This window comes from Chelonoidis abingdonii, chromosome 1, assembly GCF_003597395.2.
Source record: "Chelonoidis abingdonii isolate Lonesome George chromosome 1, CheloAbing_2.0, whole genome shotgun sequence".
NCBI classification, from domain to species: Eukaryota; Metazoa; Chordata; order Testudines; family Testudinidae; genus Chelonoidis; species Chelonoidis abingdonii.
The window spans coordinates 58,088,313-58,114,055 of record NC_133769.1 but is presented as its reverse complement, the minus strand read 5'-3'; the positions used below and the strand labels follow the sequence as shown (position 1 = coordinate 58,114,055).

General features: G+C 41.8%; 1 protein-coding gene across 2 annotated transcripts in view; it reads left to right on the top strand.

Moving 5' to 3' along the window:
* YAF2 (YY1 associated factor 2) overlaps positions 1 to 25,743 on the top strand; it is a 58,017-nt gene that overhangs the window by 23,023 nt on the left and 9,251 nt on the right. For both annotated transcript variants that reach the window (XR_012655848.1, XM_075065781.1), the window contains exon 2: positions 22,764 to 22,916. Coding sequence is in view for 1 of the 2 variants with exons in the window: in XM_075065781.1 (XP_074921882.1) it covers positions 22,764 to 22,916 (153 nt within the window). In the remaining variant the exon portion in view is untranslated. The remainder of the gene's footprint in view (positions 1 to 22,763; positions 22,917 to 25,743) is intronic.

Here is a 25,743-nt window from a genome sequence, read left to right as displayed (position 1 = left end):
CTCTCCTTCCTCTGGGAAAGCAATAGCGACAATCATTTTGCGCCCTTTTCCCTGGATTGCCCTGGCAAACCCAAGCACGGCAACCATTGAGCCCGATTCAGCTTTTTTTTAACTGTCATGACAGTTAAAAAAAAGCTGAATCGGGCTCAATGGTTGCCGTGCTTGGGTTTGCCAGGGCAATCCAGGGAAAAGGGCGCAAAATGATTGTCGCTATTGCTTTCCCAGAGGAAGGAGAGGGAAATGAAATTCAAAAGTTCGCGGGGCTTTTCCTGTCTACCTGGCCACTGCATCAGAGTTCAGATTGTTGTCCAGAGCGGTCACAGTGGTGCACTGTGGGACACCACCTGGAGGCCAATACCATCAATTTGTGGCCACACTAATCCTAATCCGATATGGTAATACCGATTTTTAGCGCTACTCCTCTCGTTGGGGAGAGGAGTACAGAAACCGATTTAAAGAGCCCTTTAGATCGATATAAAGGGCCTCGTAGTGTGGACGGGTACAGCGTTAAATCGGTTTAACACTGCTAAAATCGGTTTAAACGCATAGTGTAGACCAGGCCTTAGTGGTGATATCACTACCTGTCCTGTAACTCTGGGTGCCTTAAATGCTATGCTGATGCCAACACCCAGCTGACAAACATGCAAGTTACACCCAGGCTTCCATCACCCATTTACTTTTTGCAGAGTGACCCCAGCACTTTTCCAATCCTGAATTTCTCCTAGATTCATCTGCCAACATGACAATCTGCTGAGGCTCCCTGAATTGTGAGTTACTGTGTTACTCCTCTCAGCCTCAGCAAGTGGGAATTTTGCTCCTCCTGAGCTGTGTGACGACACCCTGACGCACCAGTTTCTCTACCCTGCCAGCAAACTCTTCAGGAGTCTGCCAGTCCAAACCTTGCCTTGCAAGTAGCAAACAGTGAACCCCCACTACTGAGTTCTTCAGAGATGTCTCTTTGCAGTGTCCAGCTCTCTCCTGGAGTACTCTCAGAAGTCAAGTTGGTTGCTCCTTTAAAAAGACAATACATTGCAGCTCATTAATTTAACTGGGGTTTGACAGACACTCTTATTTCAATCTCGGCACTGGATTGGTTTATAGTAAACAAGTTTTATTAAATAAAAAAATCATAGGTTTAAGTCATTCCAAGTATAAGGAGTAAAGATAGAAATGGTTACAAACAAACAAAAGTAAATCTTCACTTCTAAGATTAAGTCCTGGTCGACACTAAGAACTTAGGACTGTCACTGAGGGGAGTGGAAAATCCACACCTCTGAGTGACACAGTTATACCAACTGAACTCCCAGTGTAGGCAGTGCAGTGTCAATGGGAGGGCTTCTGCATTAACATGGCTACCACCTCTCGGGGGTTGAGTGCCTGTGTCGATGGGAGAAGTTCTCCTCTCAGTGTAGGTAGCATCTTCACTAAATCACCCAGTGCAGCTGCTCCACTATCTCTGTAAGCATAGACAAGCACTAAAACTTAACTTCAGCAAGTTACAATCTTTGCCTAAGCAGGTTACTCACTTATATTCCGTTCCCAGAGACTTAAACCCCCTTGGTTGATGGACCTAGCATTCTGTGGTTTCAGTAGCTCTGGCCCCTCAAATCCCCTAAGTGATGGTTAACTGTGGGGTTCTCTCCCCTTCTTTTTGCAGTCCAGTAAACCTCTGAAATGTATTCTTTGAAAAGTAAGCCCAGACAAAGTTTCTCTCTCCTGCTGGGGTGTAGATGCTAGGCTGTATTCTCCCCTGCTTGTTAGCTGGATAGCTTTGTTTGCCTTATATTTAAATTTGCCTTCATCCTCTTTGCTTGATGCCCAGGCTGGTGAGACAAGCACATTCATTCCTTTGTCTAGGGTAGACTAGATTTATGAATTGTTTGCCAAACAACTTTAAGAACAACATTCTATTACATACTTAACTGTTTGTACACACCCTGTACCTACACCACTGGATGATTTTTTGGGACCAGCATGGCACCAATTTGCATATGATACCTTACATGACATCTTTTAGATACACATTATGACAGTAGTAAGTTAGGTGCAGTGAATGTTTCAGGCCTGATAGCTGCTGACAGAGAGTTGTAAACCCACCAGTGGTACCCTGTGTCACATATGCTTTTTCTTCTTAGGATTTCAGAGATGACTGTGCACTGGAAAAAATGGGGAGATGGAAAAATGGAGATAAAATCAATTTTATCTGAAGACCTGTGATTCTATAAGTAGTTTCTTGAGACAGTGTTTGAGATTCAACTGGTGTGGTATGGCTGGTGGTCTTCAAATAAAATCCATTAATTTATATAGAGAGACGATTCTATCAACTATTAGAACTGAAGATAGATGGAACTGGAATTATTCCCGCTTAAACCTCTGCAGGATTCTAGTGCATTTAGTGTTTCTCTAGCTGCACTATATCTTCTGTCATGTTAAGGAAACTTTTTAAAAATGCTATAAATGCAGAAATATTAGCAGAAAAAGAAATTATTGCTTTACATGTTTTTAGAACCATTCTTGTAAAATGCTCTGGTTTTACTTTGTATGCAGCATTGTTGTAGCTGTATTTTTACTTTGGTGTTTACTAGGGCTGTCAAGCAATTAAAAAAAATACGTGATTAACAGTGCGATTAATCGGGCAGTTTTTTAAAATGATAATAGAATGCCATTTATTGTTTCGGGATGTTTTCTACATTTTCAAATTGATTTCAATTACAACACAACACAAAGTGTAGAGTGCTCACTTTATATTTATTTTTTATGACAAATATTTATGCAATTTAAAACAAAATAGTATTTTTCAATTCACCTCATGCAAATACTGTAATACAATCTCTTTATCATGAAAGTTAAACTTATAAATGTAGAATTATGTACCAAAACACTTTGCACTCCAATAAAACACTGTAAAACTTTAGAGCCTTACAAATCCACCTAATTGTCATACATCGTAGCTTGTCATAGTCATTACAGGACAACATATCATTCAAATCAAACATGTTGGTTACATTTGCAGAGAAGGATGCTGCCTGCTCTTGTTTACAATGTCACCTGAAAGTTGAGAACACTTGTTCACATGCACTGTTGGTAGCTGGCATTGCAAGATATTCACGTGCCAGATGCGTTAAAGATTCATGTGTCCCTTCATGCTTCCAACCACCATTCCAAAGGACATTGCGTCCCATGCTAATTGAGAGGTTCTGCCTTAAAATGATCCAAAGCAGTGCAGACAGATGCATATTCATTTTCATCATCTGACCAGTCAGAATCTGAGTCAGATGCCACCATTTTTTTTTTTTTTTTTTTTTTTTTGGTGGTTCAGGTTCTGTAGTTTTCATATCGGAGGTTGCTCTTTTAAGATTTCTGAAAGCATGCTCCACACCTTGTCCCTCTCAGATTTTTGGAAGGCACTTCGGATTCTTAAACTTTGGATCGAGTGCTGTGGCCATCTTTAGAAATCTCACTGCTACATTCTTTGCATTTTGTCAAATCTGCAGAGAAAGTCTTCTTAAAACAAACAACTTATGCTGGGTCTTCACTCAAGACTGCTATAACATGAAATATATGGCAGAATGTGGGTAAAACAGACCAGGGGACATACTGTTCTCCCCCAAGAAGTTCAGTCACAAATGTAATTAATACATTATTTTTTTAACGAGCATCATCAGCATGAAAGCATGTCCTCTGGAATGGTGGCAAGCATGAAGGGGTCTGCAAAGGTTTAGCATCTCTGGCACGTAAATACCTTGCAACACCAGCTACAAAAGTGCCATGTGAATGTCTATTCTCACTTTCAGGTGACATTATAAATAAGAAGCCTATAGCATTATCTCCTGTAAATGTAAACAGACTTGTTTGTCTTAGTGATTGGCTGAACAAGAAGTAGGACTGAGTGGACTTGTAGGCTCTAAAGTTTTATGTTTTGTTTTTGAATGCAGTTATGTAAACCAAAAAAAAACAAACTACATTTGTAAGTTGCACTTTCATGATAGAGAGATTGCATTATGGTATTGAATGAGTGAATTGAAAAATAATATTTCTTTAATCATTTTTACAGTGAAAATATTTGTAATAAAAATAATTGAGCACTGTGCACTTTGTATTCTGTGTTGTAACTGAAATCAATATATTTGAAAATATCAAAAAACATCCCAAATATTTAATAAATTTCAACTGGTATTCTGTTGTTCAACAGTGCGATTGAAACTGTGATTAATCACAATTAATTTTTTTTTTTAGTTAATCGTGTGAGTTAGGCTCTGTATAAAAGTTATCTTTTAGCCCCTAGAGATGGCTTGTCTCCCACCATTCCCCCTTCCTCCCCTCCCATATTTGAGCTGAAGTGTGTTTGTAAATTGCTGTGCTTGTTAAGGTAGGCAAGTAGACTATGTCAGTCTGGCATCTTTCACATGGACTGAGCTTGTTGTTAAATGTTAAAAGAAATTAGGGTTGGAAAAATTCATGAAATCTTGATATTTTTAAATCTTACCTCAGTGAGGTTACATGAAAGAATGAGGAAGGCGGTATCAGCAGGATGATGAAGATGGAATTCTATCATCTCTGTTGAAACAATATTTTGACTTTAAAAGAGCTTAGTCAGGAACACACAATATCCTGCAACACAGAGGACACAGTGCAGATAGGGATAGGAGAGTGTCCAGATCCATTGAGCTCTGTGTGAACCTAAGAACAAGAGCTAGAGATAAATTAGTTTACACTTTGCATTCTGAAAAGTTGAAATAGCTGCCAAATATTATCCCACTCTTCAGCTGCTGAAAAAAGTATGTATACTGTTTCCTAGGGCTTGTGGAAGTGGGGATTTTTAAGTAGTGGGGTTTTTACTGCACACAATGTACAGGGTGCTATATGAACATTAAAAAGGCACAGTGACTGCTGCAAAGAGCTTGCATTTCAAAAAGAGAGGATAAAAAAGATGCAAAGACAGAGGGGTAGGGGGAAGGGAGGTGAAGAGACAAAGCAGTAATTGATAATGTCCTGATAACACAATGTTTTAGTAATATGTTTGGGTTTTATTTTTGTAAGATACATACTATTTCCAAATACTCTACAATGCTCCCACAGTCAGATGGTTAGATTTTTATAGGACAGGTCTACACTACAGACCTATATTGGGGAAAATTCCACACCCCTGAGTGACACAGTTATAGTAACCTAAGCCCCTATATAGACAATGCTGCATTGGTGGGAGAGCTTCTTCTGTTGACATAGCTACTGCCTATTGGGGAGGTGGATTAACTATGTCAGCAGGAGAAGCTGTCCTGTTAGCTTAGTATGTCTTCACTAAAGTGCTGCACTGGTGCAGCTGTGCCCCTGTAATGCTGTATGTGAAGACAAGCCCATAGACACTATAGCAAAAGTAAGCCTTCAGGAGAGGCCTGAATTAGTTGCCTTTTGAATTAGCTTGGGAGGGAGGACGTTCCTTGTACAGGGGATGATGTAAAAGAAAGCAGAGATAATTCTGGAAGAAGCAAACAAGTGAGACATCAAAACAAACATTAGGCATGGAACAGGAGTTGGGTGACCCCATGAGAGAGAGAGTGGATAAGGAAAGAGGATCAGTTTATGTGGAATGTCGTGGTGTAGTGGTTAGGGTGCTAGCTTGGGACTTGAGAGACTCAAGTTTTCTGCTTTGCTGCAGACTTCCTGCGATAGGTCACTTAGCTTTTCTGTGTCTCAGTTATAAATAGAAAAGTACTTATTACTTCTATTGCTATGTCACTAGCATAGTGAAGATTATTGCTAAAGATTGTGTGGTCCTCAGATGCAACAGTAAGGAGGGCCATGTCAGTAGATATGAAACAGAGATGTCTATCTTAGATAGACACTGGGGACAAAAAAATTTAACTTGTGTTGAAAAAGTGGAAGCCAGTCAAGGGATTCAAAGTTGTGTGTAAGAGACGTGGCCAGATAGGTGGACAAGAAATGGTTTCAGCTGCTTTATTTTGTGTGGGTTTAAAGGGACAACATTGGTGTGAGGAAGCTATTATAGTAACTAAGATGAGAGTTCTAACTACATGGGGGAGGGATAGCTCAGTGGTTTGTGAGTTCAATCCTTGAGGAGGCCATTTAGGGATCTGGGGCAAAAATCTGTCAGGGGATTGGTCCTGCTTTGAGCAGGGTGTTGGACTAGATGACCTCCTGAGGTCCCTTCCAACCCTGATATTCTATGATACATGAATAGAAAGAAGAGGAATGATTTTAGACATATTTTGGAGGAATCAAAGGGACATGAATGATATGAAAAGTGATGTCCATAGTAATGGAGATAATGATAATAGTCCTAATAATAATACTTTGGATCCTTACAAGACACATCCTGACTTTTGGATTTTGAGCAGAATTAGGACAAAGGTAATGAAGGAAGTTCTAGATGAATATAGAAGAGGAGAGGAAGGAAACCTGTCAACAGTGGGGGAATTACTCCTCATGACGCTTCAGGCCATTGAATGCTTATAGTTTAGACATGGGCTCCAAGAGTGAAAGTGGTTGAGTTCACCATTTTGATCTCTGGATGAGGTTGATTAGCTGGGACTCTCTGGACTAGATTTGACTTTAGGGCTTCTGCTAAGTATGGAGATAAATGAGCAAACCTGCTGTGCTTAGTCCAGTTATGTGTAGTCAGCACTTTAGGGTTTGTTGCAAAAGTTTCATTGACGTTCTTCTACAAAATGTTGCCATGATACGAGGACAAGAACTGAAATTGAACTTTGATAGAAAAATCTACATGTGATTGAAGTGATATCACTTCTCCTTCTTTCCCCATCCCTCCTGAGAAAAAAATTAGTCTCTTCTGAGACTTAAAAGCCATAATTTGGTAGGATTTTGTGTTTGTATTATCCATTCCATTGTAATTAAACTTCCCAGCGTTTGACTAAAGATGATTTATGTGAATGGATTAATTAGTGCTTGTAAAGCCCTTTGGAGATGAAAAGAGCTGTTAATAATTATTATTTAATAGGCTTGGCAGAATTCAATTTTTATTATTTATAATGTTGACATCAATTTATTTTTATACATTTTTTTTAGTTTTAGTTTTTAAATTTTCACAGTTGTGGGAAATTATGGGGGGGATTCAGACAATTGGAAGGTCAGACAGCAATTCATGACAACAGATGTTGAGATTCAAAAAACTGTTTTATAACCATTAAAACAGAAATTGTTAACATCACATCAACAGAGTAAATATTGTGAAATCAAACACTAAGTTTTCAAGCAGCATTTTTCTTACTTCACCTATCTGTAAATTTCAGCTATTATTGATGGACATTTTTGTGTGTGTGTGTGGTGAACTCAACAATTACTAATAAAAATCTAATCTTTCCAAGCCTAATTATTAATCATTGATAAAACTCTGCAGCATGAAATAAATCTGCTTTAGAGTACTATTGGATCAGATGTGCATTTATGTGAATATCTTGTCTTTGACAATAAATGGTCACTCTCAAGCGTTCAGGGAGCTAGCCTGTAAGAGAAACTTGTGTCCATGAACCAAAAGTAATCTGACAGTGTTGTAATTGCCGCTGCAGTTACTTCCTCTATGAATTTCTTTTCACAGGCAGTTGCGTCCTAGGCCCTGGCTTCCCAAACTTTGTAGTAGGGAGAGCTGCACTAGCAATTTGTCAGGAGTCCAGTGAACATACTGAATTTGAATACTTGAAAATGTATGTAGTTTTATTAAAAACTAACACCATAGTGCACATATACTTTATCAATAGGTGAATAGAAATTGCTTGTTACAGTGCACCGGTTAGGAACAGAAAAAAATGAGCCATGTAAAGCAGCAAGGGAAATTTAATAGTTAAATTGGGTAAGAGCGGATTAATACAAGAATCAAAAGGTGGGTAAGGAACTGGTTAAAGTGAGACTACAACAGGTCATGCTAAAAGGTGAACCGTCAGACACAAAAATTGGAAAGTATGGTAATAAAATTTGTGGATGACACAAAGTCGGGAAGTATTGCCAACATGGGGAGGACTGGACTATCGTACAAGAAGATTTGGACCACAAAAATTGGAGTAATAGAAATGGGATGAAATTTAATAGTGCAAAGTTCAAAACCACACCCTTAGGCACTAACCACAAACATTTTTGCTATAAGCTGAGGTTGTATCAGTTGGAAGCAAGAGAGATGGAGAAAGTCCTGGGTGTATTGTTCAGTCACAGAATGGCTGAGAGCCCCAGTGTGATGTAGCTATGAAAAAGGATAACGCAATCATCGGATGCACAGGGAAGGTGTTTTTGGTAGAGATAAGGAAGTATTATTATCATTATACAGGGCACTGGTGAAATGTCATGTGGAATATCGTGCAATTCTAGTCTCCCATTTTTAAGAAAGATGAATTGAAATTGGAACAGGTGCAGAGAAGGGCTACTAGAACTAGATGATCAGAGGAATGGAGAACCTACCTTACCGGAGGAAATTTAAGGAGTGTGGCTTGTTTATTCCAACAAAATCAAGGGTGAGGGAAGAGATGATTGCTCTCTCTAAATACATCAGAGCGATAAACACCAGGGAGGGGAGAGTAGTTATTTTTAAGTTAATGACCAATGTTGGCACATGAATAATGGATATAAACTGGTCATCAGTAAGTTTTTAGGCTTGAAATTAGATGAAGGTTTCCAACCGTCTGAGGAATGACATTCTGGAACAACCTTCCAAGGAGAATAGTGGGGGGGCAAAAAGCTTAACTTGTTTTAAGATGGAGCATGATAAACTTATGGAGGGGATATGATGAGATTGCCCACAATGGCATGTGGCTCATCCATGACAGTTATAAGCAAATATCTCTAGCTACAAGATATGGGATGCTAGACGGGGAGGGCTCTGAGTTACTACAGAGAAGTCTTTCCAAGGTGTGTAGCTGATGGGTCTCGTTCACATGTTCTTGGTCTAACTGATCATTATATTTGGGATCAGGAAGGAATTTTCCCTCAGGTCAGATTGGCAGAGACTCTGGGGGGGGGTTCTCCTGCCTCTGCAGCATTGGGACATGGGTCACTTGCTGGTTTCAATTAGAATAAATCATGCTTTCGCTGTAATTTTAAGTCTTTAAATCGGGGTGGGCAAACTATTTGGCCTGAGGGCCGCATCATATGGAGGGCCAGTTAGGGGAGGGGGGTCATGACCTGGCTCCCCCAGACTCCTGCCCCATCCAACCCTCCTTCCCCCGTTCCCTGACGGCCTGCCCGGGAACCCTGCCACATCCAACCATCCCTTCTCCCTGTCTCTGCCCCCAGAACCCCTGCCCCTGACTGCCCCCTGTTGTCCCATCCAACCCCTCTCCTTCCTGACTGCCCTGCCCTCCCCTCCCATGACCTTTGCCCCATTCAACCCCATTTCCCTCTTGACCACCCCCACCCCGCTTCCCCCCAAACTCCCCTGCTCTCTATCCTGTCCCCTTACCACGCTGCCTGGAGCACTGGTGGCTGGCAGCGCTGGAGCTGGGCGGGACAGGCTGGGCTCTGAAGCTGCGCTGCCCCAGGAGCTCACAGCCCCGCTGCCCAGAGCATTGCGCCGGCGGTGGAGCAAGCGAGCTGAGGCTGCGCAAGGGGGAGAGGGGAACAGCAGAGGAGGGTCCAGGAGCTCAGGGGCCGGGCAGGACGGTCCTGCAGTCTGTAGTTTGCCCACCTCTGCTTTAAATGAAGATCTGAGGACTTTTGAAACTCAGCCAGAGGTTATAGGCCTACTACAGGAGTGGGTGGGGTAGCTTCTGTGGCCTGCAATGTGGAGGTCTGACTGGATGATCATGATGATCCCTTCTGGCCTTAGTCTGAGACAAATGGCAGACTTAACCTCTAGGTTGTTTAATCTGGATCTGCAGCCTGTGTATAGATATAGTAAAGTATATTAGATACCATGAAATGTATAATATGTTGTGTACCACACCTGGCACCCTTGTTTTAATAAATTGATGGATCTGCCCCTCACTGAGGATAATATAGACTCCCAGTGAAGTAATCACCTATGCTTAAATCTCAACAAAAATGTAGATGGGCATTTAATAATTTGGTGCAGGCGAGGAGAATACAGTAGAATAGAAGGCCTAACTGGAGAGTGTGTCTCTTGGCCTAAGTCATCCACTACAACAGACTGCCACAATGGTAGAAAAATTGGAGGTAGTGTTTTTTTTTTAAAAAACAAACAAACATTCAGCTGTTAAAAGGTTTCCTTAATTTGTAATCCTCAGTTAAAATAAAATCATTTTAGAGATCCTTAAAGCAATGTGACCGGTGGATTATTAAACTCTTGATGGATAAGGGTGATGGTGGTGGGAGTTACTTAAGTGAAAGTATACTGCCAGATTAGGAGATGGGACAGTGAATAGAGAAGGAATTATAAAAGATGGAGAAGGAATAGGATGTTGATGTGAGGAGAATTATTGTATAAGTCCTTTTGGAAAAATACTTTGCCAAACTAGTTATAAATTATTATTGATGTTGCAGTAGTGCCCAGGGGCCCATATCTCAGCTATGGTCTCTGTCTCAATGAGGTTGTAGCTTTATTTAATCTAGTACAGTGATTCTGAAACCCATGAAACATAGGCCTCTTGTGGTCCAATCAGAGCACAGCTGCGGCTGATGTGAGATTCTCAGGGCCATGCAGGTAGTATATATATTGTATGAATGCAGCCCACATAACACACAGAGAGATGCATATGCAGCCCACAATGGTAAATATGTTGAGAACCACTGACCTGGTGTAAAAGTGTGTGTGTCTGGTGGTTTGTCTCGCTCATCACTAATTTCCTGTTTCTTCAGTGTGTTCGTCTGCATGAGCATTTTATAAACAAATGTATACTTTGGCTTTCTTCACCAACAATTGCTTGGTAATTCTGACTTTTGAATACTGATCTCTGAGCTTAGACTCAGGTCAGATCTCTTTCCAGAACTCAGAAAATGCTACTGAGGGAAAGGAGAGGCATTCTGGATTAAAAAATTGAAGCTTACCCTTTTTAGGGTTGACCGTATCTGTGACCAAACCAGTACAGGCAGAAATACTTCTACAAATGCCAGAAAAAATGACTACTTGTATCCTTTTTCTGTAAATGGGAATTAGTCCTGTTATACCTTCATGTAGTCATAAAAGCAAGTTTAATGTGCATAAAATACACAATTGTTTAAAAAGACCAATAGAGCAAATAGCAAATACTGTAGAATTTTAATAACTTCCGTCTATTTTAATTTGTCTCCAAGAATATCTATTGTAGCCGTAAACTAGTTATATTTTAAAATAATTTTTTTTGGTATAGTGCTTAGCACAGTGGGGTCTTGATGGTCAATTTTGGGCTCATAAGCAGTACGGTAATCAAAATAAATAAGCTAATTTGCGCTGTATGTGAAACTGGAATTATTTAAAATCAAAGGTCTTTATGGTAGCTGTATCTAAGACTTCTTTCTAATCTTAATTTAGCTTCTGGGATCTCTGACCATAGTATCTTTTCCAGCACTTGCCAGAAATTACTCCTATATGTCTCATCAGATGTGCCATTTTGATGGCTCATCAAATGTGCCAAGGGTGAAAGTAAGGCAGTACGGGCTGGCACAGTGTACCGGTAAAAGTGGCGACCAATACTGGCCCATACAGTGCTTTAATGTTGCTGCTCCTTTTGCACCTCCCCCATCAGTGGCCCTGATTGGGGGAGTGGGAGTTGGAGGACACACAAAAATGGCAGCAATGTTAAAGTGCTGCAGCAAAGAACCCTGCTTAGTGTCGTTGTCCCTTTTGTGCTCCTCTCCTCCCCCCCTCCCCCAGGGCTGCCGACGAGCAAAAGGAGCAGCTGCCTTGGGGTTGGCAATTTAAAGCAGCAGTGGCTGCAGTCCTGTGCCCTTTAAATCACCGCTGGAGCCCCAGGCAGCATGGGCCAGGCAGTGCAGACCCTGAACCCCAGCCCTGCCCCTTCTGCCCGAGCTCCCACCCCTTCCAGTAGGAGATAAACTTTACATTCACTCCTGGCAAGACACCAAATAATTCTTTGAGTCGTGCCCTATGGTGGCTCACTCTAGGTGCAGTAGTGCCCCCTGTCCCTTTGATCAGAGATTTCTTATAACAGTGTTGGTTTGGTTTGGCCTGGGAATGTGTACGAATCAGCCCCATGCCGTTATATAGCAGAGTGTGGGTGAATCACTTTGTTTCTTCTCAACCACCTCGTCCTGAGACAGAGCTCTGGCAGTTGTTCTTATTTCTTAGTCTTGTAGTTAGTTGAAGTTGTTCTTAGCATTATTGTATTTAGTTAGTGAATAGTAGTAGTTACATTTTCTTCTTTTTTCATATATAGGTAGATATTAGTTAGTAGTTCTTGTTCACTGAAAGTTAAGCCCGATTCCCCTGGCTTCACATGTTGTCTATCATGCTGAGAGGTGATCCTGGTAAGCAATGGGCAAACCTGGTGCCTCCGTTGCCTCACAGAATTGCGTATTGCCCTGAAGTGTAACTTCTGTCTGGCACTGAAATCCAGAGCCAGAAAAAACAAGTAGACAAAGTTTTGTTTCATTATGATAGAGTTCTCTCTGTCCAGCTTTTGACCCAAGCGAAGGAACCCTGCCCTGTATGCTGGTCTCTGAGCAAATTTGCTGCCTCCACAGTATCGGAGCCTCCATGGCATCTAAGGGGAAGACACATGACTCCTGTAATAAGTCCTCCAAGGACTGTGCCCCAAGCTCACCAGTCAGAGAATACACCTCTAAAAAGCCAAGGTCATTGTTGTCTTCAGCCACTTCAGCACCATCTGCTCTCCAATCAGGTATACACAAGGCTGCTGAAAGACCAAACGATGGCAAAACCTCAGGCCCAGGGAGATCACTGGCAGACCAAGGCGGCAAGAAGAGCTCTTCCTTGGTACCAAAGAAGCCTCTTGGGCTCCGACCGCACTTGCCTCAGAGTGCCCAAGACTCATGGTACAGTAACTCCCCACTTAACGTTTTGATCTTACGTCCCTGCTCAATTACAGAACATGATCCATTTAAAGTTGTGCAATGCTTCGCTATAACATCATTTGGCGCCTGCTTTGTCCACAGCTGGCAGCCCCCTATCAACTCCCCTACGCGCCCCCCCCCCGTGCCTCCCGTGGATCAGTGCCTTTTGCCTGCGGCAATCAGCTGGCTTGCTGTGTTCAGGAGGGGGTTTAGGGAGAAGCGAGGACTCAGCGCACAGGATCCCCCTCCCTCCCCTGCCCCCCAAATGCTGCAAACCAGCTGATTGCCATGGGCAGGAGACAGTGGGTGGGGGGGAGAGGAGCGAGGACGTGGCATGTGGAGTAAAGAAGGAGGGGGAAGAAGAGGTGGGTTAAGGGTAGAGGCTTGGGGGAAGGGGTGGCGTGGGCGGTCCAAGGGTTGAGCCTCCCACTCCTGGTGCTTGCAAAGTAGGGGAAGCTACCGCTGCTGTACAGCGTGCTTCTCCCAGCCTACAGCACCTTCAGCCTCCTTGCCTGTGTCATCTCCAGTGCCAGTGGGCTGTGCCGGTGTGGGGTAAGGCGGGGGTGTCTCCCAACTATAGTACTGTACTGTATAGCAAAAAAAAAAATTTCCCTAGAACCTTCCTCTCCACCCCCCCCCCCCATTTACATTAATTCTTATGGGGAAATTGGATTCACTTAACTTTTCACTTTTCACTCCTGCATTTTTCAGGAACATAACTTCGTTAAGTGAGGAGTTACTGTACTACCAGTGCCCTTGGCCACCATCTCTTCAGTGCAGACCATGGACTCGGTACCAATAACTCACTTGATATTGCGGGAATTCCATTTTCCCCAGAACCTGGCTATATCTGAGACTCTCAAACCGCTTTGACTTAGTGTCTGTACCGAGGACATTGAGTTCACCTGAAGTTCATCTGGTACTGACAGTTTCATCTCAAATTTCTCCAGGTACTCCACCAATCCAGAGTGACTTTGAGGACGAGGATTCAGATGAAGACCTTGCCTCGGTGTCTCAAATATCAATTCAGGATTCTCTCCTTCACTCCTATAGAGGCCCCTTTCCAGAAGTCTCTGATGAGCCTATAATTACTTGTGCCACAAGCTTGCAACCAGCATCTCACTGGTATGAGCATTTGTGGGTGCCTTCTCTTATGTCCTATGCACCACCTCTTTGGCCATATTGGCACCCTTGGACAGCCCATTGCCAACAATTTTCCAGGGCACTGAGCACCACCTGTCACAGAAAGGAAATCTGCATCACCTGCTCTCTCTCAGACCTGTCCCTCAAAAAGAATCCTTTGAGGAGCAGGAAGATAGAGCCAATGAAGAGGCCTGTTATGGCCCAACATTTCATCTTCATCTCCAGATGAAGCTGTCATGCCTCCTCCTCCTCGATGGATGATTTTAAACAGTTTGAGGATCTAGTCAAGAGAATTGTTGACTCCTTGCAGATCTGTCTCGAGGAGGTTAAAGAACCTCATTATAAGCTACTTGGTATCTTTCATTCACCCTCATCTGCACGCATAGCTTTGTCTGTCAATGAAGCCCTTCTGGACCCAGTGAAGATCGTTTGGCACACTCCAGTTGCTATTGTGCCTACATGCAAGAGAGTGCATAAGAAATATTACGTTCCAGCAAAGGAAGCAGATTTTTTTTTCTCATCCTTCACTTAACTCCTTGGTAATTGATATAGTTAATGAACATAGAAGGCAGCATCATGCTAAAACCATGCCCCGTGAAAAAGATTGTAAGCATCTATACCTACTGGGAAGGAAGTCTTGCTTATGAGCCTCCTTACAATTTAGAATTGCCAATTACCAGGCACTAATGGCAAATTACAATCATATAAACTGTACCAAACTGAACTCTCTTTTGTTGACCACCTACCGGCAGAGCACAGGAAGCAATTCCAGGCAATTATTGTGGAGGGCCAACTACTCACCAGAACATCTCTACAAGCCTCCCTCAACACCTGATACTGCCATCTATTAAGTCACTACAGCAGTAGTTATGAGAAGGCCTTCCTGTCTCCAGCTCTCCGGATTTCTGAAAAGTCCAAAATATGGTGGAGGACCTTCATTTTGATGGGTCTGAATTATTTGTGGACACCACGGACAAATCTCTTCAAACATTAAAGGACTCTAGAGCTACCTTATGTTCTCAAATCTGCCTACCAAAAGAGAGCTCAGCAAGTCCCAGACTGGTCAGAGATCACATCGTGCCCAATTCCTGATGTCCCAAAGGCCATACGAACCATATCAAAAGAGACAGATTCCAGAGATGGAAACCATCCACCTCTCAGCCTTCCACCTTGCACTCGTCCACCTCCAAGCAGCAATCTTGACAGGCTGGTAGAAGGCCTGAATTACCATCCTGATCCTTTATCAGCTGCAGCGATTCACCTGCCTTCCTCCCTTTGGTGACTGCCTTTATGCCTTCAGGAGGACTTGAGAGTTAATCACTACAGAAAAGTGGGTTTTGAGATCATCTCCACAGTGTGCGCCATCCATACTACTATGTTTTCACAAACAAAGCCCCCTTCCCCGCCCCTCTCCAGGGACTCCTCTCATGGGAACTTGTTTTTTCAAGAAATAGACTCTCATATGGTTGGGAGCTATACAACCAGTCCCCATGCAGCACAGAGGGAAGGGGTTTGATTCCCAGTATTTCCTGATACCAAAAAAGAGCAAGCTTTGGAATTGGTGCACTTGCAATTTGGTTGTCATCTCAGCAGGTATTCAGAACATGACCGGGGATATACTCTGCAGACGTTCTTCCAAGACCATAAATGAGACACAGACCTCAGCCTGTTATACCACATATTCTGTCAATGGGGCGCCCTCAGATAGATCTGTTTGCCACACAGTTAAACAAGAAATGTGCCCAGTTTTGCTCGAGAGGAGGACTGGGTCATGGATCCCTGGGGGATGCATTTCACTTTCATTGGGCTAGGCTCTCTTCTACGCATTCTCATCTACTCCTCTAATAGCCAAAGCTATTCACAAAATAAAAAAAGCCAAAGCCAGAGTTATGCTAACAGTTCTGACCTGGCCCATACAAGCATGGTTTATTTAGCTGGTACGGTTGGCTGATTGCCCGCTGATCAAAGCATGGCTGGTCAATCATTCACAGGATTAGAGACCACCTCAGAGGAAGTAAAAATAGTACTATTACAAAGCAGGAAACAGTCTACACGCTACACATGCTCTCAAAAATCGGCAAAATTGGTCTGTTGATATGACCTCAGACATATTCCACTAATGACCTCATTGCTGCCAGATAGTCCTGAAATTTTTGGTGTATATCAATGAGCTCCATTAGAGTCCACCTGGTAGCCATCACGGCTTTCCATTCCCCAATACAAGGTTATTCTGTTTTTGCCCACCCAATGACAGTGAGGTTCCTCTGGGGACTCAGAAATCTTTATCCACTAGTCAAGTGCCCTACTCCTGTTTGCGACCTGAATCTGGTCCTTAAATGTCTCACAAGGCCACTATTTGAACCATTGGCTACCTGCTTACTGCTCCATTTATCAATGAAGAGCACATTCCTCAGAGCCATCACATCGGCATGATGAGTTGAGGAAATAAGGGCCTTTTATAGCATATCCCCCTTTACAGTATTTTTTAAGGACAAGGTCACTCTACGACTCCATCCAAAATTTTTACCCAGAGGTTCTTCCGAGTTCCATATTAACCAACCCGTTCGCCTGCCAGTCTTCCACCCTAAACTGCTTCTCGATAACCAAAAGGCACTGCTGCACATCCTTGACATCAGGAGAGCCCTGGCCTTCTATCTGGATAGGACTAAACCCTTCAGAAAGACTCCCAAATTGTTTGTCTCACTGGCAGATAAATCAAAAGGGTGTGCAGTCTCTAGTAAAAGACTTTCCAAGTGGATATCCAGCTGCATTAATTCTTGCTATGAATCTTGTAATATTCAAACACCTTCAAACATACTCATTCATTCTATGGGCATTTCCATCTCTCTAGCATTCCTCAAAAATGTACCCATTATTGAAATACATAAGGCCGCCATTTGGGTGTCTATACATACATTGGCCGAACACTATGCAATAACTCACGGCTCTGCTTCTGATACTGGTCAGCTCAGCTGTACTTTCTTCGGTATTGGACTCTATTCCGAAGGCCCCCTTCCTTGCCTTTGAGGGAACTGCTTGATAGTTATCCAGAGTGGAGCATGCATAGGGACACTGCTCAAAGAAGAAGAAATGATTACTCACCCTGTGCAGTAATTCTGGTCCTTTGAGATGTGTGTCCCTTTGAGTGCTCCACTACCATCCTCCTTCCCCTCAGCTTAGGAGTTCTCTGCTATGGAGCTTCGCAGTAGAGAAGGAACTGAGAGCGGTTCGCCCATGCAGTTCTATGTAACAATAGCACAGGACATGTGGGGGCTGAACAGACATTGAATAATCTCCAGTGAAGGGTGTAGGGGATGCTAACACACCTAGAGAGGAGCACCCTTAAGGATGCACATCTTGAAGAACCACAGTTACTGCACAGGGGCAATAACATTTCTTCTCCCATTCACCACAGACTTAGATATTAGTATTTCTAACAATTGCCTCATGACAGTCTGTTTCACTGTATCCCCATCTCCTGGAGGGATCTCCTTAATGTATTCGCAATGATCAGCCTTCTCTCCGGCAAAAGGTGATTCCTACCTAAGGGTGTTTATACATCCATTCCACCTTGTTTCTTCTTATTTTGACATCTGCTACCTCAACTGGAGCACAGTGGCAGCCAGTTCTGAGGCAGGATCACTGGACAGTATTCCCCTATGCTTTTCTTAACCCTATCTGTAATGCATAGTGGAGGTTGAGGGAGGAAGCTGCATTATCGTGGGTGACTTCAGTCTGAATGACACAAGCTGGTGATCTCATGAAGCAAGTATTAATATTTCCTCGAAGTTCTAAATATTGCAGCTGACAAGTCCCTAACTCAAAAAGTGTTGCATTCAATATGGGAGAATTCTGTATAAGATCTCATTTTGACAGATTAAGAGGAATTGATTTCAGAAGTAAAAATTAGTGGTTATTGAGGTGCAAGTGATCATGACTTGAATACATTTACGTTCAAACAAATCAGTATTATGTACTTAGTTAAAAAGGTCAGATTTACAAAGTTGAAAATATTTGAGCTAAATCACCTGGGAGAAAGAACTTTAAACAGAAAAATTTGAATGATAATTGGGAATTGTTTAAGAACATCTTAGTAGATGCCCGAATCCCACAGAGAAAAGGTTGCACTGATTTTAAAACAAACAAACAAAAAGGGGAGTGAAAGGGGTGTGTGTGTGTAATATAAAAATAAAATAGAAGAATGAAGAAGTTGATAGTATTGAATGTAAATTAGAAGTTTAGGAAGTGTAGAAAATTGATAAAGGAAGCAGAAGGATACATGAAGAAATCTGTCAGAAGCATTAAGGACAATAAAAAGATGTTTAAGTATTATCAAGTACAAAACAATTCTAACATTACTAGAGGGACATGGCAGAAATGATGTAAAAAAGGAAAAAGTTTTAAATAAATATTTCTGTTCTGTATTTAGCAAGAAGCCAGATGATGCATTTATATCATCTGGTGATACTGAAATACTTTTCACCCTTACACACAGTACCCGAAGGTATGTCTATACAGGAGCTGGGAGGAGCAATGCTCAGTATCGGTAGACATATCTGTGCTATCTTTGCTTGTATTAGCACCTAAAAATAGCGGTGTGGCTATAGCGGCATTGGCAGTGACTCAGGTGAGCTGCCTGAGTACAATCCTGCTTGACCCCCTGGGTACATACTTGGGTGGGTAGCCTGAGACACTGCTATTTGTCCTACTTCTGTGATCACACTGCTGTTTGTGTTAGCTCAGTCAGTGGGAGCCGCGATTGGCCAGACCTGCGGATGGGGGAGGTGTAAACACTGGCCTGGCCCGCCAGGGGATTTCCCTACACAAGCGGCAACCCCTGTTTGAGAAACTTTGTGTTAGCTTGAGGAGAACTAGTGCATGTATGTCTACTCCTGCTGGGATTCTCATGGTTTTTGAAATCAGTAGGTTTAGATAACTTGCATCCAACAGGTTGCCGAAGAGGTCTCCAAATGGGTAATGTTGATTTTTTTTCAATCAGTCTTGGGACACTGGGGACAGTCTAGAAGACTGAAAGAATGTTAATGTGCCAGTATTTAAAAAGGGTAAAAGGAATGATCCAGCCTGACATTGATTCTGGGCAAAATCATGGAGTGGCTGAAATGGGATTCGCTTAATAAAGAATTAAAGGACAGTAATATAATTAATGCCAATCAACATGGATTTACAGAAGATAACTATCACATCAGTTTGACTATCTTTTTTGACACCTTTATCAAGTAAACTTGTAATCTTAAGAGTTGATGTAATATACTTATTCCAAAAGGCATTTGACTTGGTACCACATGACCTCTTGACTAATAAACTAGAACATTAAAAGGATTAAAAACTGGTCCCAAAATGTAATTATAAATGGGACATTATTGTTGCGTGGCTATGTTTCTAGTGGGATTCCAGAGGGATTGGTTCTTCCTATGCAAGTTTTTATCAAGGAGTTGGGGGAAAAAAACCCATAAAATTGTTACTGATAAAGTTTGCAGATGAGACAAAGATTGTGAGAATAATAAATAATGAAGAGGATGGGTTACTGATGCAGAGTAATCTGGATCACTTGGTAATCTGAGTTTAGGCAAACAGTATGCATTTCAGTACAGCCAAACATAAGGGTCATTTATCTAGGAACAGAGAACGTAGGCCACACTTAAAAGATGGGAGATTTATCCTGGGAGGTAATGACCCTGAAAAAGATATGGGGGATCATGGTGCATAATCAGCTGAACATGAGTTCCCAGTGCGACACTGTGGCCAAAAGGGTTAATATGATCCTTCGAATACTGTCTAGATTTGGTGTTCATACTTCAAGAAGAATGTTGAAAAATTGGAGAGAGTTCAGAGAATAGCCATGAGAATGATTAAAGGATTAGAGAATATGAACTCCTTAAATCTTCCATTATAATGCAATTTATCTTATCAAAGAGAAGATTAAGAAGTGACTTGATCACAGTTTATAAGTACCTACAAGAGGGACAGAAGTTTGATAATAGAAAGTTCTTACTCTAGCAGAAAAAGGTCTTACAAGAGCCAATGGCTGTAAACTGAAGCTTGGCAAATTCAGATTAAAAGTAAGGAGCACCTTTTTAAAATTTATTTATTAACAGTGAAGATAATTAAACATAGAAACAGCTTACCAAGGTTTGTGATGTTTCCATCACTGGACATTTCTTAATCAAGACGGATGGTTTTTTTCCTAAAAGTGTACTCTAGTTCAAGCACAGTTATTGGACCTGAAGCAGGGGTAAATAAGGAAGTCCTATGGCTTGTGTTAAGCAGTAGGTGAGCCTAGACAATCACAATGGTCCCTTGTGACCTTGAAAAATCTGTGTAGCTATTTCCATATAAATATTTCAGCTACTGTCTGCTATTTTAGTTCAGCAGTTCTGGCCTCAAGAAGCTCTGACCACCATGCACTACATGCCAATATCAAGTGCAAATGTACGCCACTTGGCCACAAAGAAAATAGTCACACGTTTTGCCTTCTGACATAAACTGTATAGTTCTCACTGACTAATTGGGTGCTATTTTTCTACCTCCATTTGTTGTTCTGGTGTTTTTACTCCATGTCTGGGTGTTGGGTGAACATAGGTTTCAATTTCTGTCCATTGTATCAGTCTAATTGTGTCTCCAGCACTCTGGCCTCTCAGCTTGACAGTGGAACTCTATATGTAACCTCAACAATAACGGTAGTTACTGAAAATACTATAACTTGCTGAAGGCAGTTACAATGGCATTCTGTTTGCTATTTCAATTACTGTCGCACTAAACAACAAATGCTGAAGAAGTGAACCTGCAGTCTAAAATAAATAAGGCTATGTCTACACTACAGTTTCTGTTGGCATAACTTATTCATACCCCTGAGTGACATAAGCCATCCTTCTGAGCGACATAAGTTACACTGACATAAGCATTGGTGTGGTCAGCACTGTTGGCGAGAGAGCTCTCTCGAATCGGTAGAGACTCAGGAGTGGCCAAACTGACTGACCCCCCTACCCCCCCAGCCGCATTCAATAATCTTCAGAAATTCAAGAGCTACAAGACAAAACACAAGCTGCCCTGTGGGGCGGTGCCTGCTGGGCACAGGGCTTCTGTCCTGACACCTCCCTGCAGGCTGAAGCCCTTAGTCTCCCCTTCCTGCAATTCAGAAGCTCCTAGTCCCACCACTCCCCCGCAGGGCAGAAGCCCTGAGCTCCCCTTGTTCAGTCTTGGTAGGTGCAGAATGGGAGGGGTTGTGTGTGGTGAGCTTTGTGAACTGCACTTTAAAAAGAGCTGCATGCAGCTCATGAGCCATTTCAAGCTTGATTTAACAACTGCTTTGTATTTTCTGAATGTTATTGTACAATGCTTATGGTTTCACAATGCTTATTTTTCTAAGGAATAGCTAGAGCTACACAAAAGATGAAAATTTTGTTTTCAAAATCATAATGAAACCTGAAAATTTCAAAATTCTGAAAAGGAAAAATCTGATTTTTTTTTTGGATCTAGCCAATTAAAATGTTTCATTTTGATTTCAGTTTTATTTTTTATTTTTATTACAAAATATATAACACAGAAGTTTCTGTGTGGAGTTCAAGGGTATAGGATTTAATCTATAAAGCTCACAATGACTTGGGATCTAGTGAGCTGAAAGATCAGCTCTTTCCCGATGTGATATTACTGCTTTTGCTATCGGCAGATATGCTCAAACTGGGGACCTTTAAATTAAAGAGGTGGGTGCTGCTGACAGGACATTCTTTGTGAAGGCTCTTCCTATTCAGAGATCATCACCTTTGGTGTGTCTACATATATTAATTTTCTGGACACACAGCATCAGTGAGTCAACTGGAGTCCAAAAAGGGGCCTCATACTTCAGCAGCCACATCGCCTAGGAGTGAAAGTTCAATAACTGGCCACTTACTTCGGCGACCAAATTGTCCCACAGCAACAGTCTATGGGGCCGCCTCTCTCTTGGTGGCAGTGGTTGCCCAACAGCAAGTCTAAGGAATTGCCCTCTCTAGTGGCAATAGTGCCTAAGGGCAATTGTGGGGAGGGTAGGGGCCTCCATACACCACTGGGTTCCAGCCCAGGGCCCTGTGGCAACCAGGTACGCTGGCATAGGGTTCTGGTTTTAGTATGCCCAAACGTGTACTCCGGGTCACTTTCTACCATTAATCCCGATTCTGTAGCTCCTTGTTGATAGTGGCTCATCATCCTCTCTGGTCTCTGAGGTCGACTGGGATCTCACAGCATAGTCAGGATGCTCTGCCTTAGTGATTTGGAGCTCTGGTGGCTTCTTAGCAGCAGCCTACAGCACGTGTCCTCTCTCCTTCTCAGCCAGCCCAGACTGAGCTGAGCTGCATACTTTTATACGCTCCCTTCATTGGGAGCATGCCCAGCAATGGCTTGGGGGTGTGGCTTCGTTTGCCCAAAGTACTGGGTTAACTCTTATGTTGCCAGTACAGGGTTGATACACCTTTTCACACATTCCACAAAGCCCTGTTTCTAAATCCTTAAAATTTGTCTCTTCTGGTGGATTAGTAGGCTAATGAGCAGGATACAGTGAGTTTGAATTGGAGATGCTATTACTGTGAACTGTTGGCAGTTTGAGATGTTTAACAGTCTTGCATTATTTACAGTGAAATGTAGAGTATAAGACTGACACTATAAAATCTAAATAATAAATATGTGTGTGTTGACAGGAAACCTCGACCTGTCTCTCAACTGGTTGCACAACAGGTTACTCAGCAATTTGTGCCCCCTACACAATCAAAGAAAGAGAAAAAAGACAAAGTAGAAAAGGAAAAAAGTGAAAAGGAAACAACTAGCAAAAAGAACAGTCATAAGAAAACCAGGTAAATTAAAAGTTGTTGGTATTTGTAAAATATTTAAATGATGCACATTTTTCGTCACTGGTGTAAGTGTTCTCTTAAGTCATTTTAAAATTAGACTAAATATTTGTTGAAGTTTCATTGTTTTATGATGCTGTTGTTTAATGTGAAGCAATCTTGCAGTTTGTAGTTTTGACCACAAGATGGAGACTAAATAGGAGAGGGAAAATTAGGTATTGTCAGTAAAGGGATAGAGTTTTCCTCATCTAGCAAAGTGATTTGTAGACAGAAAAATGGAAGCTATAACATTCCAGTAAACCAGGAGAAGAGGAAAGTGACTAGTTTTTATACAGAATTGGATGAGAAAAGGGAATATAAGGTTCTGGAGAAGTAGGCAAGGTAGAGTTGTTGATATTCATGCAGAATTTGGGATAAGGAACAAAGGCTAGAATAGCGACTTTTGGAGACCAAACTGACTTATGAAGCTGAAAACAAATGCAGTGGATTGAGATACTGAAGGATATCTTGGACTCTTAGAATACCAGTCTGAAATATGACAGTTCAAGCAAGTAGCCGCAAAGTCTTGATCTTGCCATGGACTAGGAGCAGCCTGCAGTTAGAAGAAAAAATGTAGGATGTTAGACACAAGTAGAACTGGGTGACATTTTTTAGTCAAAGATACAGATTTGGTGATACAGAAATTTTTTTCATTAATTTGTGTCAGCGTTGCCAAATTTTGTGTTTTTTTGGGGGGGGGGGAACAAAATTTAAAAAGTCTTAACGTTTTGTTTTAATATTTGCAAAATTAAATGTTTGATTTTTTTATTCAAATGGACTGTTTCAGTATTTCCTTCAATGTCATTTAAAAAAACTAAAAACACCCACTCAGTATTAAAAAACAAACAACAGATACCCCCCCCCCCTCCCCAACATACATTGGTTCAGGTAAAAAGAAACATTTCATTTAACCTGAAACTAATTTTTCTAACTTTTCAATTCACTGAAACCCTAGAAAAAGTTCCTTTCTGGGTTGATCCAAATGGATTTTTTTGTAATTTATCTTTCGGAACTGTGAGCAGACCAAAATATCAATTGTTTGCATAGCTCTGGGACAATATTGCTTATGTCTAGATTTCCCCAGATTAAGTATAAAGTTACTTTAGTCACAAATATGTAACTAAAAACCTGAGAATACTGAAAGAGGTGTAACCTGCTTAAAAGAGGAAGAGAAAATGTGGGGAAATAGTGTCACTGTGTGTTTTGGAAGTGCTGCAGTCTGTGAGGCAGAGTTCAGCCGAGGAAGATTCTGTGGAATCACTTCTGCAGAGAAGTAGCAGACATTTTCTATACATTGGATGAAACAGGACCTTCAGTGTTACTCAGGGACGGCTCCAGAAAGAGTAAAGAGTACTCCCCAAATTTACATTGAAAAGGTTGGGACTATTTTTTTCAACAGGAAGGAAATGGAACAGAGCTGGGATAAAGGATTTTTGTAATGTTTGTCTTATTTCTAATTATACATTTTGGCTGGCTAGAGTGTAACATTTGTAAGTTAGTTTCTTCAGAGATATTGTTTTGAATAGTAACAATTATGCGGGAATGCTGAAGGTTAAATAGTCTTATTACATGAGAAGTGAGAGAGGGTGATATTGCAAGGGCTGGGAACGGGAATGTGCACAGGAATTTAAATTTGACTGCTTTTGGAAGGGCACATTAAACACACTCATTAAACCATATCAGGACACACACGTACATCACATACATAGAAGTAAACACTCACCACTTCGATGAAAATCCATGTGCCGTGGAGCTATTTGAATACATAGATCCACAAAGACTTGGCTGTGGTGGAGTCACAGAGCTCTACCCACCCCAGGGCCGTGGTAGAGAGACTGAGCGGAGCTCTGTGACCTTGCCAATTATTGAAGGGGGCCCGTGCCACTGCTTGCCCTCCCATGTGCACACCTCTGGCTGGGAATACTGTTTACTTAAAAGAGCATTTTTTTTTTTTTTTAATCCATGTAGAAACTAAGGTGAGCATTCTTAATCAGAACCCAGTCGAGCCAAAATCAGATGATACTTTTTTTTATTTATATGTAATAGTTGCGTTTTTGAATATGGAAACCAGTAAGTTGAATTCTCTTCACTATTAATTTTTCAAGCAATTCTTTGTACAGCTCTTACTGAGATTTTTTTTTTAAAGGAGCACATTTAAATGTTGTTTCCAGAAATATGTATAACAAAATCTGCATACAGTAAGCGCTAAATTTTCTCTCTGGCATGCAGCCCATTCAGGCTGGCAAAAGTGAATCCTTCCTCTACATTCCCACATCTTCGAGCAACCAGTTAGGCTTTTTATTAATGCCAGTTCAGCCTTGAGGCAAGAGTTGCATTGGGCTCCCTGTGTACTCTTATGCAGCCTCAACTCTTGGCTGCATGGGAGTGCAAAAGGTGGGGTGAGGTGACTCAGCATCAGTTCTACTTGAGGCAAGACTCTAAGTTCCTGTGTAGGCGAGGTGAGGGTTAAGATTTGCTTTTAGGAGCACATCTGCCAAATCTTGGTTTCATGTTAATTTCTTTACTTCCAAGCTTGGCCTGGAGAAAGTTGTGGAATCAAACATAGGTTCTGTAGGTCAGTTTTAAAAGGCTGGCTGTGTGCTGTGCTGCTGTTGTCAGCAGGTGTTTTCAGCTGCTGTGGTGACATGATTGGTCACCTGGCACACACACACAAAACTAGCAACTTAAAGTTTTGCAGGCCTAGATCACCCATTGCACTAGCACCTGTAAAGACCAAGTTGATGGAATATAGTTTAAATGTTCTGTTGTGGTCTTTTAAAAAAAAAAAAAAAAA